The sequence below is a fragment of the Daphnia magna genome, linkage group LG3, assembly GCF_020631705.1.
Source record: "Daphnia magna isolate NIES linkage group LG3, ASM2063170v1.1, whole genome shotgun sequence".
Classification (NCBI taxonomy): Eukaryota; Metazoa; Arthropoda; class Branchiopoda; order Diplostraca; family Daphniidae; genus Daphnia; species Daphnia magna.
Genome location: NC_059184.1, coordinates 6,024,593 through 6,049,180, shown reverse-complemented (window position 1 = coordinate 6,049,180; position 24,588 = coordinate 6,024,593). Strand labels below are relative to the sequence as shown.

General features: G+C 38.8%; 5 protein-coding genes, 1 long non-coding RNA gene and 1 pseudogene across 7 annotated transcripts; 4 read left to right on the top strand and 3 right to left on the bottom strand.

Moving 5' to 3' along the window:
• Positions 1–668: 668 nt before the first annotated feature.
• LOC123470395 (transcription factor Sox-8-like) lies at positions 669–2,363 on the bottom strand. Its single transcript, XM_045170645.1, has 2 exons — positions 1,681–2,363; positions 669–920 (listed from the first exon to the last, which is right to left on the bottom strand). The coding sequence occupies exons 1-2, from the start codon at positions 1,926–1,928 to the stop codon at positions 767–769; spliced, it is 402 nt and encodes a 133-aa protein (XP_045026580.1). The 5' UTR covers positions 1,929–2,363; the 3' UTR covers positions 669–766.
• A 715-nt stretch (positions 2,364–3,078) lies between these two features.
• Positions 3,079–3,717, bottom strand: LOC123470398. Of its 2 annotated transcripts, none has more exons than XR_006644057.1 (2): positions 3,493–3,717; positions 3,079–3,367 (listed from the first exon to the last, which is right to left on the bottom strand). It is a non-coding gene; the product is annotated as an uncharacterized LOC123470398 (long non-coding RNA). The 2 variants fall into 2 exon arrangements; XR_006644058.1 differs by having other exon boundaries at positions 3,507–3,717.
• A 4,838-nt stretch (positions 3,718–8,555) lies between these two features.
• Positions 8,556–9,835, bottom strand: LOC123470394 (annotated as a pseudogene).
• A 165-nt stretch (positions 9,836–10,000) lies between these two features.
• Positions 10,001–12,038, top strand: LOC116919648 (ribosomal L1 domain-containing protein CG13096). Its single transcript, XM_032925662.2, has 6 exons — positions 10,001–10,339; positions 10,393–10,544; positions 10,613–10,760; positions 10,837–10,985; positions 11,075–11,346; positions 11,410–12,038. The coding sequence occupies exons 1-6, from the start codon at positions 10,094–10,096 to the stop codon at positions 11,961–11,963; spliced, it is 1,521 nt and encodes a 506-aa protein (XP_032781553.2). The 5' UTR covers positions 10,001–10,093; the 3' UTR covers positions 11,964–12,038.
• A 335-nt stretch (positions 12,039–12,373) lies between these two features.
• LOC116919649 (notchless protein homolog 1) lies at positions 12,374–14,738 on the top strand. The gene is made up of 8 exons (XM_032925663.2): positions 12,374–12,533; positions 12,632–12,964; positions 13,028–13,164; positions 13,241–13,575; positions 13,647–13,941; positions 14,014–14,235; positions 14,358–14,484; positions 14,558–14,738. Exons 1-8 carry the CDS (start codon positions 12,481–12,483, stop codon positions 14,568–14,570), a joined length of 1,515 nt encoding a protein of 504 aa, XP_032781554.2. The 5' UTR covers positions 12,374–12,480; the 3' UTR covers positions 14,571–14,738.
• Positions 14,558–17,922, top strand: LOC116919651 (putative vacuolar protein sorting-associated protein TDA6). The gene is made up of 11 exons (XM_045170636.1): positions 14,558–14,653; positions 15,795–15,981; positions 16,090–16,293; positions 16,372–16,536; positions 16,659–16,747; positions 16,822–16,935; positions 17,019–17,157; positions 17,234–17,284; positions 17,378–17,438; positions 17,511–17,593; positions 17,701–17,922. Exons 2-11 carry the CDS (start codon positions 15,882–15,884, stop codon positions 17,787–17,789), a joined length of 1,095 nt encoding a protein of 364 aa, XP_045026571.1. The 5' UTR covers positions 14,558–14,653; positions 15,795–15,881; the 3' UTR covers positions 17,790–17,922.
• Positions 17,923–18,676: 754 nt separating this feature from the next.
• LOC123470424 lies at positions 18,677–24,158 on the top strand. The gene is given in 23 exon segments (XM_045170688.1): positions 18,677–19,005; positions 19,068–19,234; positions 19,288–19,371; positions 19,439–19,528; positions 19,590–19,701; positions 19,778–19,942; positions 20,000–20,168; positions 20,259–20,476; positions 20,564–20,730; positions 20,825–20,986; positions 21,059–21,170; positions 21,247–21,411; positions 21,477–21,569; positions 21,640–21,782; positions 21,857–21,972; positions 22,039–22,234; positions 22,297–22,418; positions 22,480–22,602; positions 22,668–22,724; positions 22,793–22,875; positions 22,938–23,033; positions 23,259–23,619; positions 23,622–24,158. Coding segments are annotated over 23 exon segments (3,588 nt in total). The 5' UTR covers positions 18,677–18,825; the 3' UTR covers positions 24,029–24,158.
• The last annotated feature ends 430 nt before the right edge of the window (positions 24,159–24,588 follow it).

The window sequence follows — 24,588 nt, the reverse complement described above, 5'->3', positions numbered from 1 at the left end:
TTGGTAAACTTTTTTAAATTACGCGTCTGATATTCGATCACGTTTACAACTAATCTGCCTATAACCCTCATGATTTTCGCCAATTGGCAATCATAGCCACGTATAATAAAAATTCAAACATGTCGATCATTTCTCATCTTTTGGATACTCAACTTTGATTGACCTGTGACGCACCATGAATCCGTCGCAAAAGCAGCATGAATGTCAGTTTTTGAATTGCAGGAGCATTTCAAATATTTGGCGTTTTATTATTTCAAGAATGGCATGACTTATCATTCGATTATAGCTACTAGAAGGATGGACACCCCTATAGTTCCAAATAATCGTTTAAACAGTAGTTCAGATGTGGTAACACCGGTTCCACTTCCAATTCGTACAAAGCTCACAAAAAAAAAAAAAAAGATTGCAACGACTGGCTGGTTGTTGTTGACATTCCAGCGGCGCCAGTAGGCCACAGAGACACGGCCCGCCAAAGCCAGCAGTCAACCGTAAGACCAACAGAGCGGTTAATCAGCTAAACAGAACTGTTATCAAGTTCAAACAGAGCCGCCCATAGCCGATCAGCCTGATTGACTATTGTTATTACGAAAGCAGGCGGGCTCTGTCATCCAAAGGCATTTCGTTTTTATTTTATTTTTAATTTTTGCCTACGTGATGTACCAATTTGAGCAGCACACACATCACTTGACCACAATTCGGAAAACAATGATTTGAGAAAACTGCACATTGACCACTAAACAAAGCTGCCTATATAAAGTGAGTGTTCTTACCTCCATAACCGGCCGAGTGTTTTGCTCAACTCGGCATTGTGCAACTGCGGGTACTGGTCGGCTAATTGCCGCCTGGCCTCCTGCGCCCACACCATGAAAGCGTTCATCGGCCGTTTGACGTGAGTGTCCCTCTTTTCTGGATTCGACCTGCTGCAGTTGGCCATTTGCATGTTTGAGAAAAAATAAAATAGTCCATGAATTGATTAGATCTAAGCCTTATTTTCTAATAGCGATGCAGCGAACAAACGATCTACAAAACTAATCTTCTTTTTTCGGCTTCCCTCTGTCTTGATATGACATGATGTAAATCAGCGTTTGTTGGCTTTTTCGCTACCGTCAAGGGCTATATTAAGGGGTCACGACATTTTTATTAGACGACCTTTTCTTTCCTACCCCAATAACGTAAACATAGTGTATGCGCCGGTGCCGTGTACATTTGCACGTAAGCCTCTGATAATAACGTTTCACGTGCATAAGGTACCCCACAAATAAAGAAAACAACAAAATCTGATTGATCAAGCATATGGACTAAAGTCCAGCTTAAATGCCAGGAATTGTATGGGACACGTCACAACCCCACGTTCACAATGTTGCACAATGCGTCAATATCGATTGAATCAATGAATTGCTTTTGTATTACACTTTATACATAGACTACTATAGCCAGGCAAAAAAACGTGACCAGAAGTATACGAAAACAGAAGCCGAGTAAAATCATTGAACATATCATGTGTACTGATCATTCTGAAGCAATTATTCAACCATTTTAGCAAATATAATTTTGTATTTGTTATCACCGACTGTGGTAGATTAGCCATTAGCCTAAACTCCAATGGCCATCACGCTTATAGGCTACACAGAGTTTAATCAAACTTAATTAACGGCTCACAGACTTATTTTCTACGCTTACCTGCTTGCCAACGGTACTAGGTTCCAATCGTAGCCTTGCAAAACCTTAGCAACGGCATTGCCGATATCCGACTTGGGTAGATGTTGCTGGGCCAATTGCATGATAGACGAGGCTCTATTCGCACCGTGAGGATGATGTAGGGACGAATTACCTGCCGATGACGAAACCACCACCGGTAAACTCATCTTCATTTTGATGACCGACGCTAACTCGGCATCTGACGGATGTTGATATGAACACATTTCCATTCTCGTTGATCAAGCACCAGCTCGCACGATTCGAGCAAAGATGTGTACAGTAATAATCAATGACCAGTGTTATCGCATCCGTTTGTTAATGATGTCGATAGGCCGTGCAAATTGGCTGAATAACGAAGACGAGTCTTTCAATCACCAAGAAAATAGTTCAAAATCCTATCGTGAATTCTGAATAGGCTCATGCATCTATCCTTTAACAGTCCACACTGCTTTTCTCCCACTTTTGAAAACAAAAAATTATAATAATAATAATAAGATTTCTTTGTTTTAAAGGTTTGGATGAACGCGCTAATTTGATTGGAAATGACACAGATATCGGTTTTGGAACGGATGGCACGAAGAAGAATCAACGAATATACACATGCGCAAAATGGACATTCAATTTGCGGTAGCTGCATCCACTTGTTTCCTCGAACTCTCGTTTCTTTCGACTGTCCCCCACTGCGTCTGTGCGGCTAAAGTTATAAGGCCAAAAGTGCAGCGGCAGCGTGTGCGCGGTGTGCGTTTGTATCAACGGGAGACGAACTCCGATTGGCTCTCGGGTCGACCAATAGGTTTCATCGTGCACTCGGATACTATTTTACTGCCATCCTTATATCTCTCTATAATCATGTCAGCCATGGTTTAGTATCACTTTTGCTTTATTTAATGGTGTCTATTCGAACGGCGTGCACAATCACAGGAGGGAGTACCGTACACAAAAACTGATTGGCTTTGAGTTTTCAAACTGGAATTGGGTTTGACTTCTAATGTTAGTAGCAATACGAAAACAAGAGACCTTTGAACTAGCACAGGTTATACTTTAAATGGATTTACTTTTCCATCAAAGTTATATGATATGACGCTAATTTATTTGTTCGTGTTAATTGGGGTTGCAGTCTGTTCGTGTTGTGGCAAATTTTTCTTTTTCTTTTTTTTCGCCAACATTTTTGGCGTTAACAAATTATCTGCTTTGTAGAGAATGCTAACGTCGCATCAGCTAGGCCTAAGTTGAAATTAGGCAACTTTTTTATCTTTGTCTTATTATAGCATTCGATTAGGCTATGAATTAAGTTGTGCTTAACCATATTTTTATTTTACAAAGAGAATGGACCTAACAGTGTATCTTAGAATGCATAAATGAGAGATGGTAGAACAGGTATAAGTGTCTCAATTCTTTTATTATCGCAGTTGAAGTTGACCAGTGGTATTAATAACAGAATCATTCAGAGGTTGTGGCTGGGGCGCAGGAACTTGTACGTTAAGAACACAATTCTTCAGTTTGTCTGCCTTCTTTTGCTATGTATTCCGACAAAAAAGGTCATCTTGTTTCGCTGATATGTGCCAATTGAACTTCATTCGTGCAAACGTCAGGTCACAGTACAAATGTATCGCGGCACCCTATGAGTACGACTGATCACACGTGCCGTATAATGGCATTGAACTAAACACTGTAAATTAAGAAAAAGAAAGGCACGCATCCAATTTTTTGTTTTACCACAATATAATCGCTGTATAGACACTGTTCAATATCAATGACAAGTAAATGTTTTTATACAGCCAAACGTCCACGAACCTTTTCAACGTTACCTCATAGGCCAGTTATACGTTCAATGATCTGAGGAATAGTCCCGATGATTGGAAAGACTTTGTTGACGACAGACCTTGCAGCAAAGAAACTGCTCATCTGTGTTGATTGTATCGTTTTCCACTTTGAATTCAACAGGCCTAGAATGATATTAGATAGCTACGCGTACAATGTCAACTGCAACAAGATGAAAGCCAACTGCGTGCGTATATGACCTGCCACCGTGATTTTACGGGGCACAATGTATATAGCTTATAGCAGCTGACCATCTATCAGATAATGTATGACACGCCATATAAAGGATGACATTTCTAAGATTAATTAGGCTTTGGTTATATTCCATTAGAATCTTATCCGTCTTATCTCTTTGTTGTCTCTTGACATCAGACAAATATGAGTGCATTAGGTCAAAAATATTCCACGTTCTTTTGAGAAATGGGGTTCCAACAGATTCTTAGGACGTTATGCAATACCGGCTATATTTGACATCCATATTTTAAGGGGCGATGCAAGCATTGCTGCAACGAATCTCTCAACGTTTGTTTACATTCCTATCACGCAGCACGTAAAGAAAATACACCGCAAAACTCGACGGGGACAAAAAGCTACTGGTTGCCTCCTTAAAGTCATCTCGTCTTTCACGAGCAACCAGCAGAAACGACGCGAGGGGAAGGAGAACCATAACTCCACCCATTTGCCTTTGTCTTTCTTTACGCTGCGCTGCTTATTGGTATCGACATGTGCATCGACGGCTGTTGTTCTCGTCGCCTCAACACATTCCGCCAAGTTCAACACACTTCACCGTCTAATTAGCCAACGGCCTCGTCGTCTACACGACCGATCATCGGCAAGCGCGTCAAATAGACAAGCTGTGACAAATGCGATTGGGACAAAGAACGCCGTCAATTCAGGGGAGAGATTTAAAACGAACGGGATCGATCGAAAAGTTATTTATTTATTATTAATTTATTTTTATTTTGTTTTTTTGTTTTTTCGTCCAAGGCATCGGGAAATGATTATCCTGCTATTGCCGAAAAACGTTTGATCTGCTTGCGCGTGTTATCTGGCGCGGCGATTCCCCCATGCCGAGTCCCGTTAACTGATGGAATCGTTTCTCTCTTTCTCTGTCCCTCGCTGGCCTACTCATCACGATGTTCCGCCTCGCTGCGGGAAACCCTTCATCGGCCGGCGGTAACATCTATACAAGCGATGTACAAGAGCAGCTCCGAAGAGGAAAAAGAGTAAATTCAATAAAAAAGAAAGAAAAAAAAAAGAAAAAGGAAAACAAAACAAACAAAATGAAAAAAGAAAAAAACAACGAATGAAAATCAGATTCAGCGGAAAGCAAAATTTCAATCGATGCACGCTGCTGCTTCAAACAAGCACGAGGTACATTTTTCATCGTCTGACCAATAAACCGTGGTTAGCGATTCCGAATTGAAGATCAACAATTTCAGTGAACGGCTGCAACGTCATGATTAAGACAGCCTATCGTCGATAGCGTCTTCGGCTTTCGCCCAAACAATCAAAAGACACGAAAAGAAAGTCGACAACAACCATAACAAGAAATAAAACAACAACAACAACAACAAAAAAGGGTGAAAGCGTCGCGTTTATTTCTAATTGGTATAGCGAGCGAAAATCAAAAGTCGCTGACGTAAAGAGACACGGAGAAAAAGACGGGTGACATGGTTCGGTCGTGGTCGTGTATATGTATATATTTATATGTATATTATAGTTTCACTGTTCAGCACACACGAACTGAGAAAACAAACCCACCCTGTTTCGCCCCTCCTTCTTCGTTCTTGCCCCCTTTCAGCCTCTCCTCAATGCTCCGTTCGGAGGGAGTCAACTTTCAAACGCGCCGCCGCCGTGCTCGAGCCACCGCTGCGCTGCCGTCACCGTCAGCTATCCCGAACCCCCCGAACCCCCCGCGCCTCCCCCTCACCAGACTTGTTTTCTTTTTCAAGTTATCCCAACTATTTTTTTTTTTTTGGTTTTGTTTTGTTGTGGACCAGATACAGCGGTTCTCCCCTTTCGCTTGTCAGTGTATAACTCTATACGTTTTAAAACGGTTTGTTTTGGGATTTTCTTTTTTCTTAATGGGCTAATGACTTGTGATAAACTTCGATCTCATTGTATGCGCGCGGTGCTATTCGAATGGCTTGTAGGAATCCACGGATGTGTACGGAATACCGAGTATACTATACTATGCAATAATTGACGGGGATAAAGCAAAATAAAAAATGACCTCCAAAACATAAGGTCTCCAAACGGTCAAGCAGCCACACCCATATGATCCGGGATCGCCAAAGGGACGGGTCACGTGACGGAAGTTGTAAGACGTTTCAGTGGGCGGCTGTCGACGTCAGCCGATCGCATTTTGATGCAAGATGTTGGTGTGCATTCAAGCATGGAACGGTCTAAAAGCCAGCCCAGCCCAGTTTGCATTTGATTGAACTTCCAAGTTGGAAAGTCGGGCCTTGCTCAATATTCGAACGTTGCACGGAGCGTGTTCTACTCGAGTGATGCAAGCCGAGAAAAAAGAAAAAAAAGAAGGGAAAGGGTAGAATTGCTGTAGATAAGATTAGCGATCGCTATTTGGATAGTTTTTTTTTTTCTTTTCAATCTTATTTTTTTTCTTCTTCTTTTTTATAGGATCATATCCTTAGCGCAAAGTGGGGAGATCGTGTGGCCGCTCGCTGAGCCGTCGGCTCTTTTGTACGAACCTGCCGCCGCGGCGGTGACACTGCAGCTCACCTCTTTCCATTCGTTTACAGCAGGAAAAAAAACAAAAAAAACCCAAACAAACAACAAAAACAATCTGAAACTATTTCTACGTAGCAGACACTTAACGTAGCTATCCGCCTACACGTATAGGAATGAGGCGTAAGAGGTTTGGAACTGTAGATTGGACGATCGGAATGGATAGTCGGGGTTTGAAAAGATTTCGGCCGTTTGATGGCGGCCGAGATCTGCACGAAACGAGCGATCGGCGTCGCTGAGCATGGTGATTTTCCACAATATCCTTCGCTTGTGGTTCGTCGTCAAATTCTTATCGCAACCATCTCATATTTACCAATCAACTGGCACAATCGATTCAAGCCTTTCGGTTAAGAAAGTGTAATGTCCTCTCGTTCTCGTAAAGAAAACTTACTCCCACGAAGTGTAACGCTAAACCGCGAAAGAGAGGTCGGATTTCTAGGATTGATCATCAATCAAGTTGTTTCGATATTTCTTTTTTCTTTTTTGGGTGGGGGGAGGGTGGTACTTAAAAATATATGCTTAAATGATTTACAGCTATAGCCGCGAGACACAGAGACATGACTAGACTCGATTTCCTTTTTCTATATCTAGAGAAGACTACACAAATTTGATAGCGATAACCCACGCGAGAAACAAACACGAAGAACGGCGCACATATACAAGTCTAATGATTTCGACACTCAGCTTTTAACATAACTATCCATTTCCTATATGCGTATATATTTAGTCATGCACCATGCTTATAAACATATGTGTAAGCAATCTTTTTGCTCCTTTTTGCTACTGTACATTTTCCAACGCCCAACTCACTCCGGCTAAAAAGCAACTCAAAATTTGTTCCGTCCAGATTGTTATACTAATATATGACATTGCATGTGCCCTCTAAAGAATCCACGTCACCTATCAATTTAACCAACCTTATACGTTTTTGCGTCGTTCGCGTATCTTTTACACGTTAACGCAATGCCTCTCTAGGTCGGACGGCTTTAGAACGTTTTGGTAGGCGCCATCATTTGCAAAAATTTAAATGTTTTATCAGTTCATTATTATTCCAAGGTTATTGCGTTTAAATCGCGAATTATAGCCGTAATACGGACGTTTTCATTGTAACTGTGGGTAGTCCAACAGATCCCCCTGCTGCTCAACACAAAGCTCAACAATAATAATGTGCCATTGGCCCAAGGTTTAAAAGAGAAAAGAAAATGGAGCAGGGGTGAGGATGGGTGTGTAATGTGTACACATGAAAAGCAAATGTATATTTTGTAATAGTAAATTACTATCTAGCCACAGCTGGAAATAGGAAACCGGACTGCCCTTTATACTCCTTTTACACGTTCGTCGTCTTTGACTTGGACCGAAGGTGCCGCTGGGAAGACTTGTTTTGCGGAGGCGGGCTATACGCATGCAATACATTATGTTCCGCTAGATTCCGTCTCAGTGCAAAAAGAAGAGGGGTTTTAGGAGGCGCAGTTAAAATCGCGCTACGATGTACTGTACCAGAGAGCAGCCATATAGATCCGCCCGACCGCGTTTGCTTCTTGTGCATTTGTTGGACTATGGATCCGGAAACCGTAAAATGACCGCCCAACGTAGCCGTCGTTGCTGATAAATGTACAGAGCTTCACGGCGTGCAGTGACACATCATTAAAACGGCGCCGGCTAACGCGATTGCAAATGTGCCGACACACTGCGCATCAGCGTAGAGCACAGCGAGCAATATGGTGGAAAGCGAAGCCAAGTAGCCAACGACGCTTATTTTATTTTATTTTTTCAATGTATATAACAAACTGGCACGAAATATAATGAAGCTGAATGCTATTCGTCTACTTGGACGTGAGCGGCTCTGACTTGGTGGATATCACTAGAAAATTAGTCACGCTTCAAAAACGGCTTGATGAATCATGCATGGCGGAATCTTTTCATTCACGTTCCGTAAAGTGATGTAGCATCTTTGAGAAAAGAATTTGAAGAGATATAATATCTCGGTCGGTGTATAATCTGATTAAGTGTTTATCACGTAACAGGCTGTATTGTATAACTGTGTGTGTGTTTAAAGTGTCTATGATTGACTCTTGGATGAACTATCTGTTACACAAAATTGCTGAGAAAACCGGTAGACAGGCGCATGACACCGTAACGTGGAGCGTTTTTATCTTGCTTTTGTTAAAGAATTCTTTCCAACTCTAAAACTATACGTATTTCCCAATTTTATCGATATTTAATGTTATAGTGGATAGCTAAGTGGAATAAGTGATAAACTGAAAATCAATAAGCAATGCAATTTTAAAAAGGTTTTATTTGTTTTCCGAAAGCAACAGTTACAACCATTTCAAATGATAACATCTCATGTCTACATAAAGAGACTTGAAAATAATACACGTAGTCGTTTTCTTCTTGAATTTTACTATTCCCAATGTTACATTTAAAAAACGAGTTTTTATGTTTGTTTTTTTCTCTAGAGGAGTAATGTTTCTTTTCCTGGCAATTACTGAATACGCTCTGCAATATTATTTACTGGTGCTTATCTTCATCAAAGAAACAGCGCTCACAAAACTGTGGGACATGTCACAGATCTCAATCCTCAATATCCACAATCACACTCAACTATTCTTTATAGTGATAATACAATCTCAAATATCTACACTTTTTTGTCATCACTGTTACCATCATCATTACCATTGTCATCACCTTCTTCTTCTAAGTGGCTGAGACAGCTTTGAACTTTTGCTTTCTGTGATGAGTTTTCACCTTTCATTCTTGTTTCTTTCTTGTTTTCTTTTGCTCTCTTGGTTCCAAATTCAAAGGCTGGCATACACAATTTCCCATCTCTGTATGTTTTACTTTTTCTGACCTTTTTCACAAGTTCTGGGCTTCTTGAACACAATCTTCCCAGTATCCACAGGTTCTGGAATTTCATCTTCAAGGCTGTGCTTTCTTTTTCCAAGTCTTTCAGAAATGAGAGAGCAGCTGCGGTATTTGACTTATCAGTGACATCAGAGGTTGTGGCCAAACTGTACTTTACCCATTTATGTGGGTTTCTTTTGTGATCAGGAGTAATTGTTTTGTTAAGATATTGACATCTCCTTGGTGCATGTGATGATTTTTTAAGTTTTGGCATGGGCCTTTTGAACATACTTTCTTCTCCCTTATATGATGTTACATCATCATTTACTGAAGCCTCTTCTTCTGTCAGACTGTTGCAAACTGCCGACGAAGGCAGCGAATATACTTCTTTTTGGGCCAGCTCTACAACCGGTAAATTTCCAAATATCGATTCCCGTCTGGCAGAAAACGCTTCGGTTTGGCATTGTAACGTGAAACTGTCCTTTCTATCTGATTCCATTATTTAGAAGACAACATAAAGTCATACATATATTTCCCTGAAAGTAAACGAATACGTTATGGGTGCCACAAACGCGAAAATAAAAACAAAAATTCTTACAATATACGGAGTAAAAAAACAATAAGATGAATTCTTGATCCGATTGTACTAAACAAACGCAGACGAAAAATGAACAAAAGTTTTTGACGTGCATCGTTGCCATTTATTGAAAAACCTTTCTGTTATATGACAAAATTTACAAAATTTAAATTGAAATCAGTTTCATATCAATTTGATATAATTTTTTAGAAGTCACCCATCCTTATACTTTTTATTAGACTTACACGTTACATTACGAGTTACGACAGGGACAGGCCACAGGGGTATAAAAAGACTAAGGCGGCAACCGGCACTGTTTCGCAGACGCCATCGACCGCTGGTTTTTCATAGAAGCACGTGGATCTCCCACTTCGTTTTTTCGGGCATAATTCACTGGTTATCATGGGTGTCAAAGTTAAAAAGTCGCAGAAACCCGTGACAAATACACAAAAAAAGCATTCCAATGTGAAGAAATCTCCGGTGCCCACCATTCAAAAAGGAACTAGCGTACATCTTGCTGCCAAAAAAAAAGAAACCAATCAGTGTTCTCCGAAAAAAGCTACAAAAAATGTATCCCCTGCCCCACCAAAGAGTGTTATCACCCTTGATCCATCAAAAAATTCAAAATGCGAATTACTGACATCTTCGGTAAGGAAATATAGTCCACTTCCTAGTAGTTTCAATATTATCAACATTTCTAGGTTGAGGCAGCTGTGATTGCAGCATTCAAAGCATGGTCTTGCACACTCCAAAAAACAAAAAGTGGGCAGCTTTTTGAAGATGACCCACATCCTATCAATCTTCTTGTCTCCGCAATAAAGATTTCAAGTTCTGATGCACAACCCCTGAGGGTGTTAGTAAAGAAAATTCATTAAGAAAATATGTTAATACAGCAGATTAATATATTTACTTTTATTTCAGTAAGCTCCCAAACCCATTTTTGGATGGAGATTGTGACATTTGTTTGATTGTGAAGGATTTGGAGAAAGGATGGAAGGTAGATCATGAACCTACTACCCAAAATTATCAAGAACTTCTTGACAGTAAAAATGTCTCCTTTATTACCGAGGTATTTTTATACTACAAATAATTATCAATTACTCCCTGTAACTTTGAAGAACTAATTACATTTGTAAATCTACTAGGTTATGCCTTTACGGCAGTTGAGAGTTGAGTTTAAACCATTTGAGGCAAGAGGTAAATTTGCCAAACGATTTGATGTTGTGTTGGTTGACAAAAGGATTGCAAAATTTGTCCCAAGATATCTTGGTAAAGCTTTTTATCAAGCTGGCAAGTATGTAACATACTACCTATTTCATCTGTTATTATATACAGGTATTAAATAGACAGTTCAATTATTAATTAACTCTTTTTCCCTTCAAGGCTACCAGTGCCAGTTGACCTGGAAGCTGAGGATCTTTTAATGGAAATGAATCGAGCTTTGTCTACAAGTATGATGCCTATGTCTAATAATGGTACAAGTACACAAATGCAGATTGGGCTGTCGAATCAGACGGAAAAGGAAATAGTTGAGAATATCATGGCAGTCTATCAGAGTATGCAAAAACATTTCCCCGGCAAATATGCAAATGTCCGTAGCTTATGTATTCGTTTCGGCAACCACCCGTGGACTGTACCTATCTACGTCAGTTTTGGTATGTTGGTAATGTAGCTCACCTGCCGGTCAACAAATGTTTACTTCTTTTTAATTTTTTTAGCCACTCGAGATACAGTGTCATTGCCAATTTCAAAGAAACATACTGAACCACTCATTGACGATCTAAGCACACTTGCACCGGGCTGGAAAGTTGCTGTGTATCCTAGTGGCGAAGTTAAAAAGATTCCCGACGAAAAGTACCAACGCACGGATTTAGACGCTGCGATTGAAGACTTCGAAACACCTGAAAATATCCAAGAACAAGAAGATGAAGATATGTCTGATACCGAAATTGAAGAAAAACTTATTACGGTTGCCAGAACTTCAAAAAGTTCTAGAAAAGCGGAAATATCAGACGTTGAAGAAGATGAATCAGAAAATCCAGAAAACTTGTTAAAAACTTCGAAGGAAAAGAAACTCGCCGATGAAAGCAGTGAAGACGAAGGCGATGCACTGGAAGAGCAGTATATGAATGAACTAGATACCCTTGAAGGTGAATTACTTGGACAACAGGATAAAGAGGAGACAGAACCAGAAAAGGTTGAACCCGAACCGAAGAAAACCAAAAAGAAAGTATTTAAAAAATCTATTGTCAAGAAAAAGGAAAAACACTAGCCTAAAGACCATGTAAGGCCTGTGTAAGTTGTTGTGTTGAACCACTTGACAAATAAATTACCGAAATTTGGCGAATATAATGGGTATTACTATTAATTTGTTTTTTGTTCAACCGCTGTATCTGCATCTTATTGACTAAAATCATCTTACGAAAGGAATTTTAATACCATAATACTTATTTGCAATTGTCTTTTCACGCTAAGCTATCTTTACTGTAAATTTTAATTGTGAAAAGGGGGAAGAAACTGTACTTCTGATTCGCGTGTACCGAGTACCGTGTATAGCTACGTAATTTCATCTGATCTAACGATCTATAATAACAACAGAAAACAAAGTAAACGTTTTTCTTCAGATTCATTAATAAAACTGAACAAATCCATCTTCACAACTAATCGAATGGAATCACAGAAACTTATTAGGTTGCATTAGATTATGATAAATTTGAACTGAAAAAATGGCTCTGTATTGAGTTCCACATTGTAGTCGGAAAACCTTCCACGTTTTGCTTTCGCATTTTATGTGCTCCTGTCGTCTGTTAACACGTGTGTCACTTACCGAATCGGCTAAAATGTGAGTAGTTAACAATGTAAATCTAACAATGTTATTTTTTGACTTCGCGTAGTTGGCAAGCAATATTTTCAATTAAAATTAAATATTCTGGTTTCCAGGGTTTCCAAAAGAAAGTTGTCAGAATCCGATGAGAAAGATGAGATTGCTCATGTCCTTGCACAGTTCAAATCGGAGAGTGGTGAACTACTAGAGTCTCCGATAGATTTGCCTTTGAATATAACTGCCGAGAATTTGCAGTTAATTTGCAATGCATTTATTGCGAAAAACGACAGTGAACCTACGCCGTATACATTTTTTGTCAAAGATGTAGAAGTTACAAGCAATCTTGCTTCTGCATTAAAAAATGCAGTGCTAGACAGTGAAAAGGTTTTGGAAATTATATACCAACCACAAGCTGTTTTTCAAGTACGAGCAGTAACCAGATGTACCAGGTGTGTTTCAGAATTCATTCTAAGATAATTTAGAATTTACATCTAAATATATCTGTGTTTCAGCTCATTACCAGGTCATTCAGAAGCTGTAATCTCGGTAAGCTTCAGTCCAGATGGAAAACAATTGGCTAGTGGCTCAGGTGATACAACTGTTAGATTTTGGGACCTGAATACTGAAAGTCCATTATTCACATGCAAAGGTTAGCATATAAAATGTTGTGAAAATTTAAATCAGTAGTTACAACAAGGCAGCAGACTAAAGCTAACATTTTCTAGGGCACAAACATTGGGTTCTCTGTACAGCTTGGTCTCCCAATGGACAAACTTTAGCATCAGCATGCAAAACTGGTGAAATTCGATTGTGGGATTCTGCAACTGGAACACAGAAAGGCAAACCACTAGTTGGCCATAAACAGTGGGTGACATGGCTTGTTTGGGAACCATTTCATCTGAACCCACATTGCAGGAAGTTGGCGAGCTCTTCTAAAGACGGAGACATAAGGATTTGGGATGTGGTAATTGGCACATGTTTAATCAATCTTGCTGGTCACCAACAAGGGGTGTCATGTATAAGATGGGGAGGAACAGGACTCATCTATTCTGCGTCACAGGTAGTTTAAATACTTCAGTATCAAAATCAACCGAAAATGCCAATTTCTTTAACCCATTTGTAATGATATAGGATCGAACAGTAAAAGTGTGGCGATCTGAAGACGGAATATTATGCAGGACGCTACAAGGGCATGCCCATTGGGTTAACACTTTAGCCTTGAGTACTGATTATGTTCTGCGTACCGGAGCTTTCGAACCAGCAGAAGTAGGACGTCCACAGAGAATCTTGTCACCTGAAGAAGCCCAGAATAAAGCTCTGGACCGATACAAGCAAGTACAACAAATCGGACCCGAACGTTTAGTGTCTGGCTCGGATGATTTTACGTTATTTTTGTGGAATCCTGAATCAGATAAAAAGCATATAGGTATGTTTTTGTGATATTGCTTGATGGAAAAACCCTGTTGTTATGTTTCGTTTGTTTCTCTTCACTTTTTAGCACGGATGACCGGTCACCAGCAGTTGGTAAATGACGTTAAGTTTTCTCCTGATTCTAGACTTATTGCATCCGCATCCTTTGACAAATCCATCAAAATCTGGGATGGGCGAACTGGTACATTCATAACTACCCTTAGGGGTCATGTACAAGCCGTTTATCAAATTGCCTGGTCCGCGGATTCCCGCCTACTTGTAAGCGGAAGCGCTGATTCTACTTTGAAAGGTTTTTGCTGGCTGAATTTTATTTTATTATTATTATTAGTATTATTATTGTTATTGTTATTATTATTATTTTTCCTCCCAATTTTTGTATAGAAGATTTGATTAGCTTGTTTGTTTTAACAGTTTGGAACCTAAAGACAAAGAAATTACATTTGGATTTGCCTGGACACGGAGATGAAGTATTTGCAGTTGATTGGAGCCCTGACTCGCAGCGAGTTGTTTCTGGTGGACGAGACAAAGTTTTGAAAATGTAAGTTTAGTATTTTCCATAACTTGTGTATTCTTTTACTGATTGAGTTTTAAATCCGCGTTTTCTTGCTCAGATGGCGATATTAACAGAAATCTTCCGTCAAGAAAAATCCTGATGGTTAAGCGTTGTCCTTTTGACGTTTACAGAAATGATCTACAATAAAATGACGGTAATAGCCAAATATTGTCGAATCAAATCAGTGTTCTACCGAATAAAATTAACTCGAAATAAAAATTTCATTTAAGAATAAAGAATCATAAATTTGTTCTTTATTTGTCGGATAAATCTAGTGTTTTTCTGTTCGTTGTTCTGATTCTTTTTGAGCTCTGATTTTCACTTATTCACGAATTTCCAGTAAATTTCTAACAAAAATTTAGAATGTTTAATTGTGTTTGTGCAGTCGGAGCTCGACACTGATTTGCTGAAGCCCGGGTGCCCTAAAGTTCACCCCCATAACTAGTAAATTTTGGGCTATCCGGCAAAATTTGTTAACCCAACCTTCAACTTGCAAAACAGTCTGCTGGATCACCCCAAATTGACTATTTTTAGGCGGTGAACCATAGAAAACAGGGATAAAGCCTTATTTGCTTAAAAACGCAAAGGGAAAAAAAATTATTCTTCGAACTTGCATATGCATATTGCATTGCATATTCGAAAATTTGATACTCGGCTAACAGTGGAATCAGTGCTCGAAAAAATAAGAATACCGGATAGAGCCATACCAAGTTTTATTCGACGAATTTAGAAATTTCTAATTCTATTTTAGAAAATAGATTTTTTTTTCTTTCTATTTTCTAATTGATTCTTTATTCTTGTTCGAAATTTTTATTTGAAATTTTTTCGATAGTTCGTTGATTATTACTACGTCGATTTACAGCAGCTACGGGTATTTGAAGACTAAGCATTTTACTTAATTAAAAGGTTTTTCGGACTAGCATCAATGTTTAAATGTAATGTTTAAAAACGTATGAATAGTTGAAGAGGCGATATCAGGCAATATACAAATACTTGAAGACATTTGTAACGTCGTCATATATCGTCTTAAATTCGATCTCTGCAGATAGTGTAATCCATAGTAAAATATTGACATAGGTAAATAGTCACTTCGACTTCAAGCGTTCAGGTAGGTTTGACGTCAGAATGTACGTATTGTATGATCTGTTTTTGCATTGAGACAGTATTGTTTATTTTGTTTGATATCAATATAATGAAACAGACAAAACAGAGGTTCAGCACAGTAGATTAGGTGTGTACTTTTCTTAAACAATCAACATAGATGTTATCTGATACTTGTTTTGTTTTTTTGAAAGTTTTTAACTAGGTCTTCCCACTTTGGGTAGTGTTTGGTAGTGAAATTGGGGCTTTCAATCCGAACACATTCACCTTGTTAGTACATAATGCATCAACAAACGGAACATGTGCGGAAATGGAGACTTTATGTATTTGTCGCCATTTGTGGATTGATGTCAACCCCTGCCACAGCAATTACACCCGAAGGTATTCATGTAAAGAATTTAAATACCCTTTTTTTTTATATATACGTATATATAATTTAATTCCCTGTTATAATCACAAGTACGTTTAACTATGTCTCCATATGTGTAGTCGAAGAACTTATTCGATCCTGGTCCCCTTTGGTTTGGCTACACAGCGAAGAAAAATTTCTACCGAGTTCAGTCGAATTTTTTTTACCGGAAGTCACCGTCCAAGATAACCAAAGTGTAATTATCCAGGACTATGTAACCCCCGAAAATATTATAGGCGGTGAAGCGAGTTTAACGTTACACATGCAAACGCGTGAACCTTTAGGTACGTTTGAATAAGACATTAAAAAAAATAAAATTTTGCTGCAATTTTTCTGAACATGACCCTTCTTTGTCGTTCTAGATTGCCCCTCTTGTTACAACCTGGGCATGTTTTTCGGTCAGGCGATTGAGAATGGTGGAGTACCAACCTACACAATATACCGTGAATACGACGATGCATTTAAAACGCTTGACGTTTCTTATTTTGCCTTTTACCCGTATAATCGTGGGAAGGATGCATGTGTCGGTAGCGTATTTGCATTTATTTATTCGGTGTCCTAGCGGGAAAAAAAAATTGTGTAGTAAGATTTAACTTGTTACGAAATCTTTGAACTTTGTGGCTATTTCTACTCATTGACGGCATCTCAGGCGTTCCAATTAATGGGAGCTGTGCTGGAGCAGAAAAAAATCTTGGAAATCATGTAGGAGACTGGGAACACAATGCTTTGCGTTTTAGAGTACGTCTATTGATAAGTTCTAGTCTTGTTACTAAATAATCTTTAAAATTTCTATCTTTGTATCTTCCAAAAAGAACGGACAGCCGTATATGATTCACCTTAACGTTCACAGCTTTGGCGCTTATTATGAATGGAATGAGACTACAAAAAATTTTCAGTTCTTTGTTGGAGAAGAAGTTCGGTCTGCGGTACGAGATGTTGCTTAAACCCATAATAGTTTTCATGTCGCCATACCCAAAAGCGGGAAAGAATAAACCAACTTTAAATGCAGGTTGACCCGGATTATGACGACAGTCCTTACGAAAAGGATGCGAGATATGAACCGCAATATCCGCCTACCGTTGAGCTAATGGGAACTCATCCGGTGGTGTACAGTGCAAATGGCTCGCATGGTCTTTGGGGATCACCAGGTTTGTCGAAATTTACCGGTTAATAACAGCTTTGCTTTCCAAGTTTACCTGTTAACCTTCTACGCTTTAACACCAGACGTGCATACCTACGTCCCGGGTTTACCTCTCCAGGACTTCACCGATGAAGGAAAGAATACATGATAATAATTATAACATATCGAATTTCAAATAACGTTCGACTTTATTTCTCTTTATTGAATTGTCTTATGGATATATATAGGAATCGCTTGGACAACATGGGATAACCTTATTCTCATTCCGTGGTTGCCGAGCAACATTAGGTAAGCACAACAAATCATGTGTTTTTATGCTTTGATCCCAAATACAGTATTTAATCTAATCACATTCCAAAGCTACGAAGGAAATTTGAACTGGTTAAATTTTCTTGGGGACTGGGGTAACAGCGCTGAAGGATGTGAATACGAAATTGTTACGGGTAATATGAAGTGTAAATCATTCGCCACAACATTAAATAACAAGTATTCATTTTTTTTTTTTTGTTTCTATCCTCATAATTGCGACCGTATCTGGTGTTCTAAAAAGGTGAGTGTGAACTTGGTTCGGGGCCCAGTGGTCCAAGAAGCAAAGTTGATTTCCCAGATCCACAACCTAAGACATCTATGAGCAACTGATAACTGATGGCCCTACAGATACTGCAACACAGAGAAAACATATTTCTATGCGGAGTCACGCTTTGCGTATAGGTTTGCATTTACTTGCTTTAAATAAAATTTAACAAAAGATTAATAAATAGCACAAGTCAGATTTTCGTCTTTAACAGCAGTGGGAAGTGCGCGAAGACACACGTTAGAGTGAAGAAAATATTTTACATGAATGCACATAGAACGCCAGTTACGAGGATCCACGTACTGCAGTGATTTGTTTTTGGTGGGCATTATCTAGAAATGCCATAAGGTTTTGCAAAAAACGTTTATCATTGGCCGAATCCAGCAGTGGAATGGTCATCAGGGTTCGTCCTCGGTTTGCTAATTTTTGTTACCCTTACCCTACGGTTCGCTAATTTTGCGTTACCCTTACCCTACGGTTCGCTACAAAAAAAAAAAAAAAAAAAAAAAAAAACATTTTGGTGCAAACCAGTAAACTACTTCTCAAGCTAAGTGGGTTTGGTTGTTTTTTTGTGGGTAAGCACCACCACCCTTTTTTAAATGACGGCTTTCATGGCGCCAAATAATTATCACGATTTATTCATTTGTCTCGGGGTGTGCTCTACCCATCAATAAGCCAAGTAGCTGGCTGATGGGCTGCGCACGTACTAGCCATGCCCCACGCCATTGCCCACCGTTACGGTTCGGCCACGATCTAAGCGGTAGGTTTTTCAGGTTTCGGGGTGGGTCTGCCGAGGCTATCCCATGATTTTTATCCCGCCCCGCCTCGGTTTACAAAATTAGTCACCCGATCGTCCCCGATTGACTTTTTTCGGGACGTGGCGGTAACCCCGATAACAGCCAATCGGGGTGATGGGCCGATCGCTCGTCCGGAAACTTGATTAATCGAGCTCGCAACGTTGCGTTAGCTTCATAGGTGCATGTTTTATTTTTTTTGAAGGAAATCACGTTGATATCGCTGTGCAACAAACGATCCAAACTAGTGTTTGTATTGTGTTTAAATCTGCACCATTTCATCAGGGAAAAAACGATTCATTTTTGAATGGCTAATGATATAGAAATGGGGGATGAAAATTTCCTCGCAATGATACTTAGCAACCTATTCCGGAAGGAATCTAATGGTGATGCAATCGAATTCTTTTTTAGAAGGAGAAGGTTAAGTCACAGTCAAAACAATGGAGAATTGGAAAACAAGCTAAATAAGTTAAAACACCAGATTGAGGTTTGGAATTGTATTCTGATCTTGTTTTTAGTTTTTTAACTTGATTAGCTTTCATAACATAGAAATGTGGTGGATATTTTGGGGAAGAACCTATCGGTTGTCACTCAATAGAACTTGTTTTTCCTGAACACATTGATAACATTGATGAAGTTGATTCGGATGTATTCAAAACTGAATATATAGATGAATGCATCAAGTGTGGCGAGCTTCTTGATCTGGAAGATTTTAGGTAAATCCAATATTTTAGAACATTTCATCTAAAGGTAACACTATATGTTATAGGCTTGGCAAGTCTCCCTACAGTTCCATAAACATAAACATGATTATGAAAGGTCATGATTCTTGGGATTCTGTATTGAGAACAAGGTAAGATTTATTCATTATATAATTTGTTTTAAATAATTTATTCTTGAATTGTTTTTTTTTTGCCAAGTCCTGAGAAAGGTAGAAAATTACCGGATTTTGGTCCCCAGCTAAAAAAATCTCCTGAAACACTGAGAAGCAATGTTGCTGGAAAAAGTTTGTTGAGATATTCTTGAAATTCAGTAGTGTGCTAGAATCTAAGAATTTATTTGTTATAGAAGTCGCCGTGTAGAATACTCTATTGAAGAAGATTTGGCAATTTTAAAATTCTTGCTGGCAAACAACTTGTATGAAAAAGTAGGAGGAAACACTACATGGAAAATAGTTCACAGAGTATGTTCAGAAACTTAATGGAGAGTATTGATAATAGTATCAAAATGAATTGTTTGCTCTTTCACTTCCTTTGCAGGAATTTCCAAATCACTCCTATCACTCTTTGCATAACCGATTTCGACGTTTTATTTTCCCCAACCTCAGCAAATACAAGGGTCTGACTAATAGCGAACGCAACCTATTCAATCGTACCGTCACTAGTGACAGTTCTTCTTCATGCTCGCCGAAAAAAACCATTCAGGTAATACTCTAGATGATGGCTTTCCGTTCCTATTAATTTTATGTACGGAAATTTCAGATAGGTAATCGAAGTCCCATACGTAAGAGGACGTCGACAACTGAAACTGTAATGGCAGTAGTTGATCAAGAAACGGTTCTTTACCCTATTTGTTCAATGGAAGAAATTTCTGAAAATAATCCGAAAGAAACGATCAGAAATAAAGCAGATGGCGGCTTAAAAAGGAAGTGCCATTGAATAAGGTAAAAAAAAATGTCTCTGAGAGTTTTCTGTAACTACATCCACCTAAACTGTTTCATATTTTCCCGTCACTTTTCAGTTGAGAAAAACCTTCCTCCTTGGGGGGTCGATAATGTTGATATAGAAGAAAGCATGCCTCTAACCCCCAATACCATGAATATGTTACTTAGTAACCTATTTCGGAAGGAGTCAAACGGTGACGTAATTGAATTTTACATGCAACGAAATCGATTTCGTCTTTTTGAAAACAGTGTTGAATTGGGAGAGAAGTACGAAAAGTTAAAAGAACAAATAGAGGTATTTAGAAAAGCTTTTCATGTGCATCTCATTTTAGCTTATTCTATCATAGTGAATACCTCTTTATGTAAAGATGTGTTTTAATAGAAATGCGGAGGATTTCTTGGAGAAACACCTACAAGTTGCCATGCCATAGAACTAGTGTTTCCTGAAGTGGTTGGTGACATCGCAGATATTGAATCAGACGTATTTAAAGCGGAATATGTGGAAGCGTGTCTTAAATGTGGAGATCTTCTTGATTTGGAAGACTTCCGGTAATTTGTTATTTCACCACACAAAAATTGCTGAGTACCCCGAAATAACCAGTTTTTGTTTTTTTTTTTTTTTTTTTACAAAATTTTTATCTAGAATGGGCACATCACCCTATGATGGCTCGATCAACATCAACAGTATTATGAAAGGAAATGATTCCTGGGATTCTGTAACAAAAAAGTATCGTCGGAAAGACAGAAAATTATCAGATTTGGAATCTTCTACTGAATTAATTAAAGGCTCCTGTTCAGACAACAAGTTTGTTGCAATAATATTTATTATATGATAAACTCCGAGACTATTTATTCGTTTGATAATTTTTTTTTTCAGGGAAAGTAACGAATACTCGATAGAAGAAGACTTATCCATTTTAAAATTTCTGTTGTCAAAAAATTTGCACGATAAAGTAGAAGGGAACACTACTTGGAAAATAGTTCATCGTGTAAGTTTTGCATGATGGAAAGAGCAAAAATACCTTGTGTGTTAAAGTGTTGTATTTACTTTTTGTTTCTTTTTAGGAGTTTCCGACGCACTCGTCTCGATCTTTACGGAATCGATTTCAACAACATATTCTTCCCAACCTCGACAATTACAAGTGTTTAACGGATAATGAGCGCAACCTTTTCAGTCGTTGTTCATCCAGTGATGACTCTTGTACTTCTCTACCGAGAAAAACACAGAAGGTGATGAGGACAATCTGGCGTATTGTTTTGGCTAATCATTATTTTAAAGTTTTACCACAAATCAGTCAGAAACATACGCTACTTCACACAAACAAAGTCAAAATGACGTCTCGGCGGCTGGTGATATTTCGTGTTCAGAAAAGGATGCGAACGATCTTGTAAAACTTTTTTACGTACTTTTTCCCTCTTTTCTACATTAAAAACATAATTCCCGGTGTCATTATCTAGGTATCGACTCCTGCAGGTTTGGCACTCCCAAAGATCGTAGTAGACGAAAGCGATCTTTCTTCCGACGACATGGACAATTGCGATTCTGTCACATCAATTGTGTCTTCAACTAAAGGGAGAAAAACAAAAGAAAATGATGTTGGGTAAGCTAATAAAAAGTAGCAGATTATCTTGATTCCATAGCTATTTTCTTTAATAGAAACTCTTAAATTTTTAGGAAATTCACTGTGGAAATAGACAAATGCATTCTTGAATACATAATCATGCACAAGCGATTTACGGAAGTGTCGGGAAGGAAGCTGTGGATGGATATGCAGAAACAAATTTTCAAACGTAAGTTGTTATACCAAATAGTAATTTTTCATTGGTTTTGGTTTATTAATCGTTTTTAATCCGTAGAACGAGACTGGAAAGCTATTAAAATAAGGTTTCATGATGTTATTGTTAAAAACCTTGAATCTGAAGAGTATTCCCTCGACGAAAATGTTATTCGTAAACTTCGTGCGAGAAATTTGTCCTCGTCAAGTGAACTGGATAACAGTTCCGACGAAAATGATTGGCCTCCTACATCTTATACGAAAACCAGAAAATCTGCGTACGACTACTTGTCCTTCAACTGCAATAAAAGCATTACTAATAATTTAGTTCTGTTTTCAGGCCAAGACCGTACACGCTCAAAGAAGACAAGCTTATTATTAGCTACATCGTCAAAAATGAAAGATTTGAAGAAATACGCGGAAAACTTCTCTGGGTGGACATCCAGGATAAGGTTTTACATGGTAAGGTATTTTAATTATGTACTTTTGGAGCAATTTATTAAAAATGTTTATAATTCATTAGAATACAACCGTTCGTGGGAATCGGCTAGGAACCGTTTTCTTCGAACCTTGTTTAAAAATCTTTCGCTGTACCATCTTGATAAAGAGATTATTTCCAAATTTAAACGTGGAGCTGTTGCTGAAAGTGAATTGGAGTACTTATAGTAGAATAATTACTGAGGGTGTTTAACGCGGTTGCTTGTCTTTCAGGGCATTTAGGCGGAGCCAACGATAGAAGAAGTTCAAGACACATCTCCTCCAAAAGTAGTAACATCGTTGAATAAGTTGTTACATTGGAGGAGTGGTTCTTAGTTTCGTTTCATTTCGCTTTTTAGAAAACACTAGGATAACCAAAGATTCGGACGAAGATACACTCCCTAAGCATCCAGCCTTAGGGCCGGAAAAAAAAGCAACTCCGGTAATTGACCTAGTCGCGCTTTCTATTTGGGTAGAATGGAATATTTTTACATTTTTTTGCAGTCCAAGAAGCCCAAACGACAACTCTTTCGACAGCCTATCATCCCACTACCGGTAACTTTTTCTCCCCAGCCGGGCAACTCTCTACCCAAGGAAAAAGTATAATGGCGCATCTAAAACTAATATGTGTTTGCTTATGATACATTAGTCCAAAGTATTTTTGCTTTGGTCAGTTACGGGGAAACACGCATAACTATTGTTGGCTCACCGTCAAACTAGATAGAAGTTTTGACAGAATCCCGCAATGGTTGAAACCTTTCATTTTTGCGCAACACATTGTTTATAATTTAAAATCCAACTTTAAATTTAACATTTTATTAATAGAGTGGTTCGACGAAAGTGAATACTGCAAGATTGGAGCCGCCAGCAGATACGACAAAAGCTGCTGAACAGTTGTCGAAGTCACCGGAAGTTTTAACCAGCGTAACCACGTTACCGACGAAAACTACTGGTGCTTCATCGACTGCATCTACTGTAATTGTGACGCGCTCCAAAGGCCAGATTTCACCGAAAAAGTTGCAACCAGCGCCTTCTTTAAGATGTGCAGTTGTCCTTAAAAAACTGACAGAGACCGAATTAGAGAAGTATGGTTGTAAAGTCGTAGCAACCCAGAAAATCTCTGAGTTTTCTACTCGTGCTGATCCCTCTGTCCATATCCCTCCTGCTACGCTTGCACCTGTAAGCCCCCGAAAGCTTCACATTTCACAGTCGAGATATCCCAGGACCTCTTTGCGGCCAGATTATCGGCTGCTGGATCTTCTGTGTTGGCAGTGGCACAAACTAGCCAAGAATCAGGTTGGCTGCCATTATCTTCATCATTTTCTCGAGAAGCCCTTCGACGTAGTCCACCGTCAAAGAGTTCTAATGAAATCTCGGCTTACACCACCGCTCACGATCTTTTGAACATATTGCAACCGTCTTCCTCCGTGACAGTAGTATCGTCAAACGTGGAGAACTTTTCTGTGGACGATGAAGAGCATGTTGAAGCAGATATTCTTGATCAAGTGAGTTTTTCTGCACGATCAAAAATATGCGATCCAACACAAACGAAGGATGATCTGTCGAATGATGGCTACCGTACGCCAGAATGTTAATGCTACGATTTCAATCAACAGCCTTTCCAAGGAATTTTTGTATTCGTTACGCCTTTCACCTAAAGAGGATAAAAGCTATAACTCTAGCAGTAATTGTTTCGTTAACTTCTATGCTACTCTGCACGCTGATTAAAAAAAGAGGGGGCGGAACGTGGGGCATGCTAAAATTTTCAACTTGAATGTCATTTTTAACTGAAATAGATTTTGAATTCAATACGCATTCAGCAAGGATAAATACATTGTTTACATGTGTGAAAATCTTCCAGATATTGCCAACTGCCACTATAAGTGATAGACAGTGCCCACATGACATTTGATTCGATTCTACTTACGTGCGGACTGATTGGTATCCCGCTAAACGCTTTGTTTGTTTTAGCTGTTATTTCAATGTACAATCCTCTTCCGGCCGCTGCTCCTGCTACTTAAAAAACAATTAGAAATGTGTATGTTTTTTTATGGTCGAAAGTTTCTCAGAAAGAAGTGTAGCCTAAGTCACGTTTCTTAGATCCGCTCTCCTCCCTGAAAATACACATCGTTATTAAATACCATAACGCTAACTT

Coding starts and splice junctions, on each gene's coding strand:
- LOC123470395 (XM_045170645.1), bottom strand. CDS start 1,928: ATGGAAATGTGTTCATATCAACATCCGTCAGATGCCGAGTTAGCGTCG. Junction 921..1,680: donor CTAGTACCGTTGGCAAGCAG/GTAAGCGTAGAA, acceptor GGCCAACTGCAG/CAGGTCGAATCCAGAAAAGA.
- LOC116919648 (XM_032925662.2), top strand. CDS start 10,094: ATGGGTGTCAAAGTTAAAAAGTCGCAGAAACCCGTGACAAATACACAA. Junction 10,340..10,392: donor GCGAATTACTGACATCTTCG/GTAAGGAAATAT, acceptor CAACATTTCTAG/GTTGAGGCAGCTGTGATTGC. Junction 10,986..11,074: donor GCTTTTTATCAAGCTGGCAA/GTATGTAACATA, acceptor TTTCCCTTCAAG/GCTACCAGTGCCAGTTGACC.
- LOC116919649 (XM_032925663.2), top strand. CDS start 12,481: ATGTGCTCCTGTCGTCTGTTAACACGTGTGTCACTTACCGAATCGGCT. Junction 12,534..12,631: donor CTTACCGAATCGGCTAAAAT/GTGAGTAGTTAA, acceptor TCTGGTTTCCAG/GGTTTCCAAAAGAAAGTTGT. Junction 13,165..13,240: donor TCCATTATTCACATGCAAAG/GTTAGCATATAA, acceptor AACATTTTCTAG/GGCACAAACATTGGGTTCTC.
- LOC116919651 (XM_045170636.1), top strand. CDS start 15,882: ATGCATCAACAAACGGAACATGTGCGGAAATGGAGACTTTATGTATTT. Junction 17,158..17,233: donor TGGTCTTTGGGGATCACCAG/GTTTGTCGAAAT, acceptor CTTTAACACCAG/ACGTGCATACCTACGTCCCG. Junction 17,285..17,377: donor CCAGGACTTCACCGATGAAG/GAAAGAATACAT, acceptor GGATATATATAG/GAATCGCTTGGACAACATGG.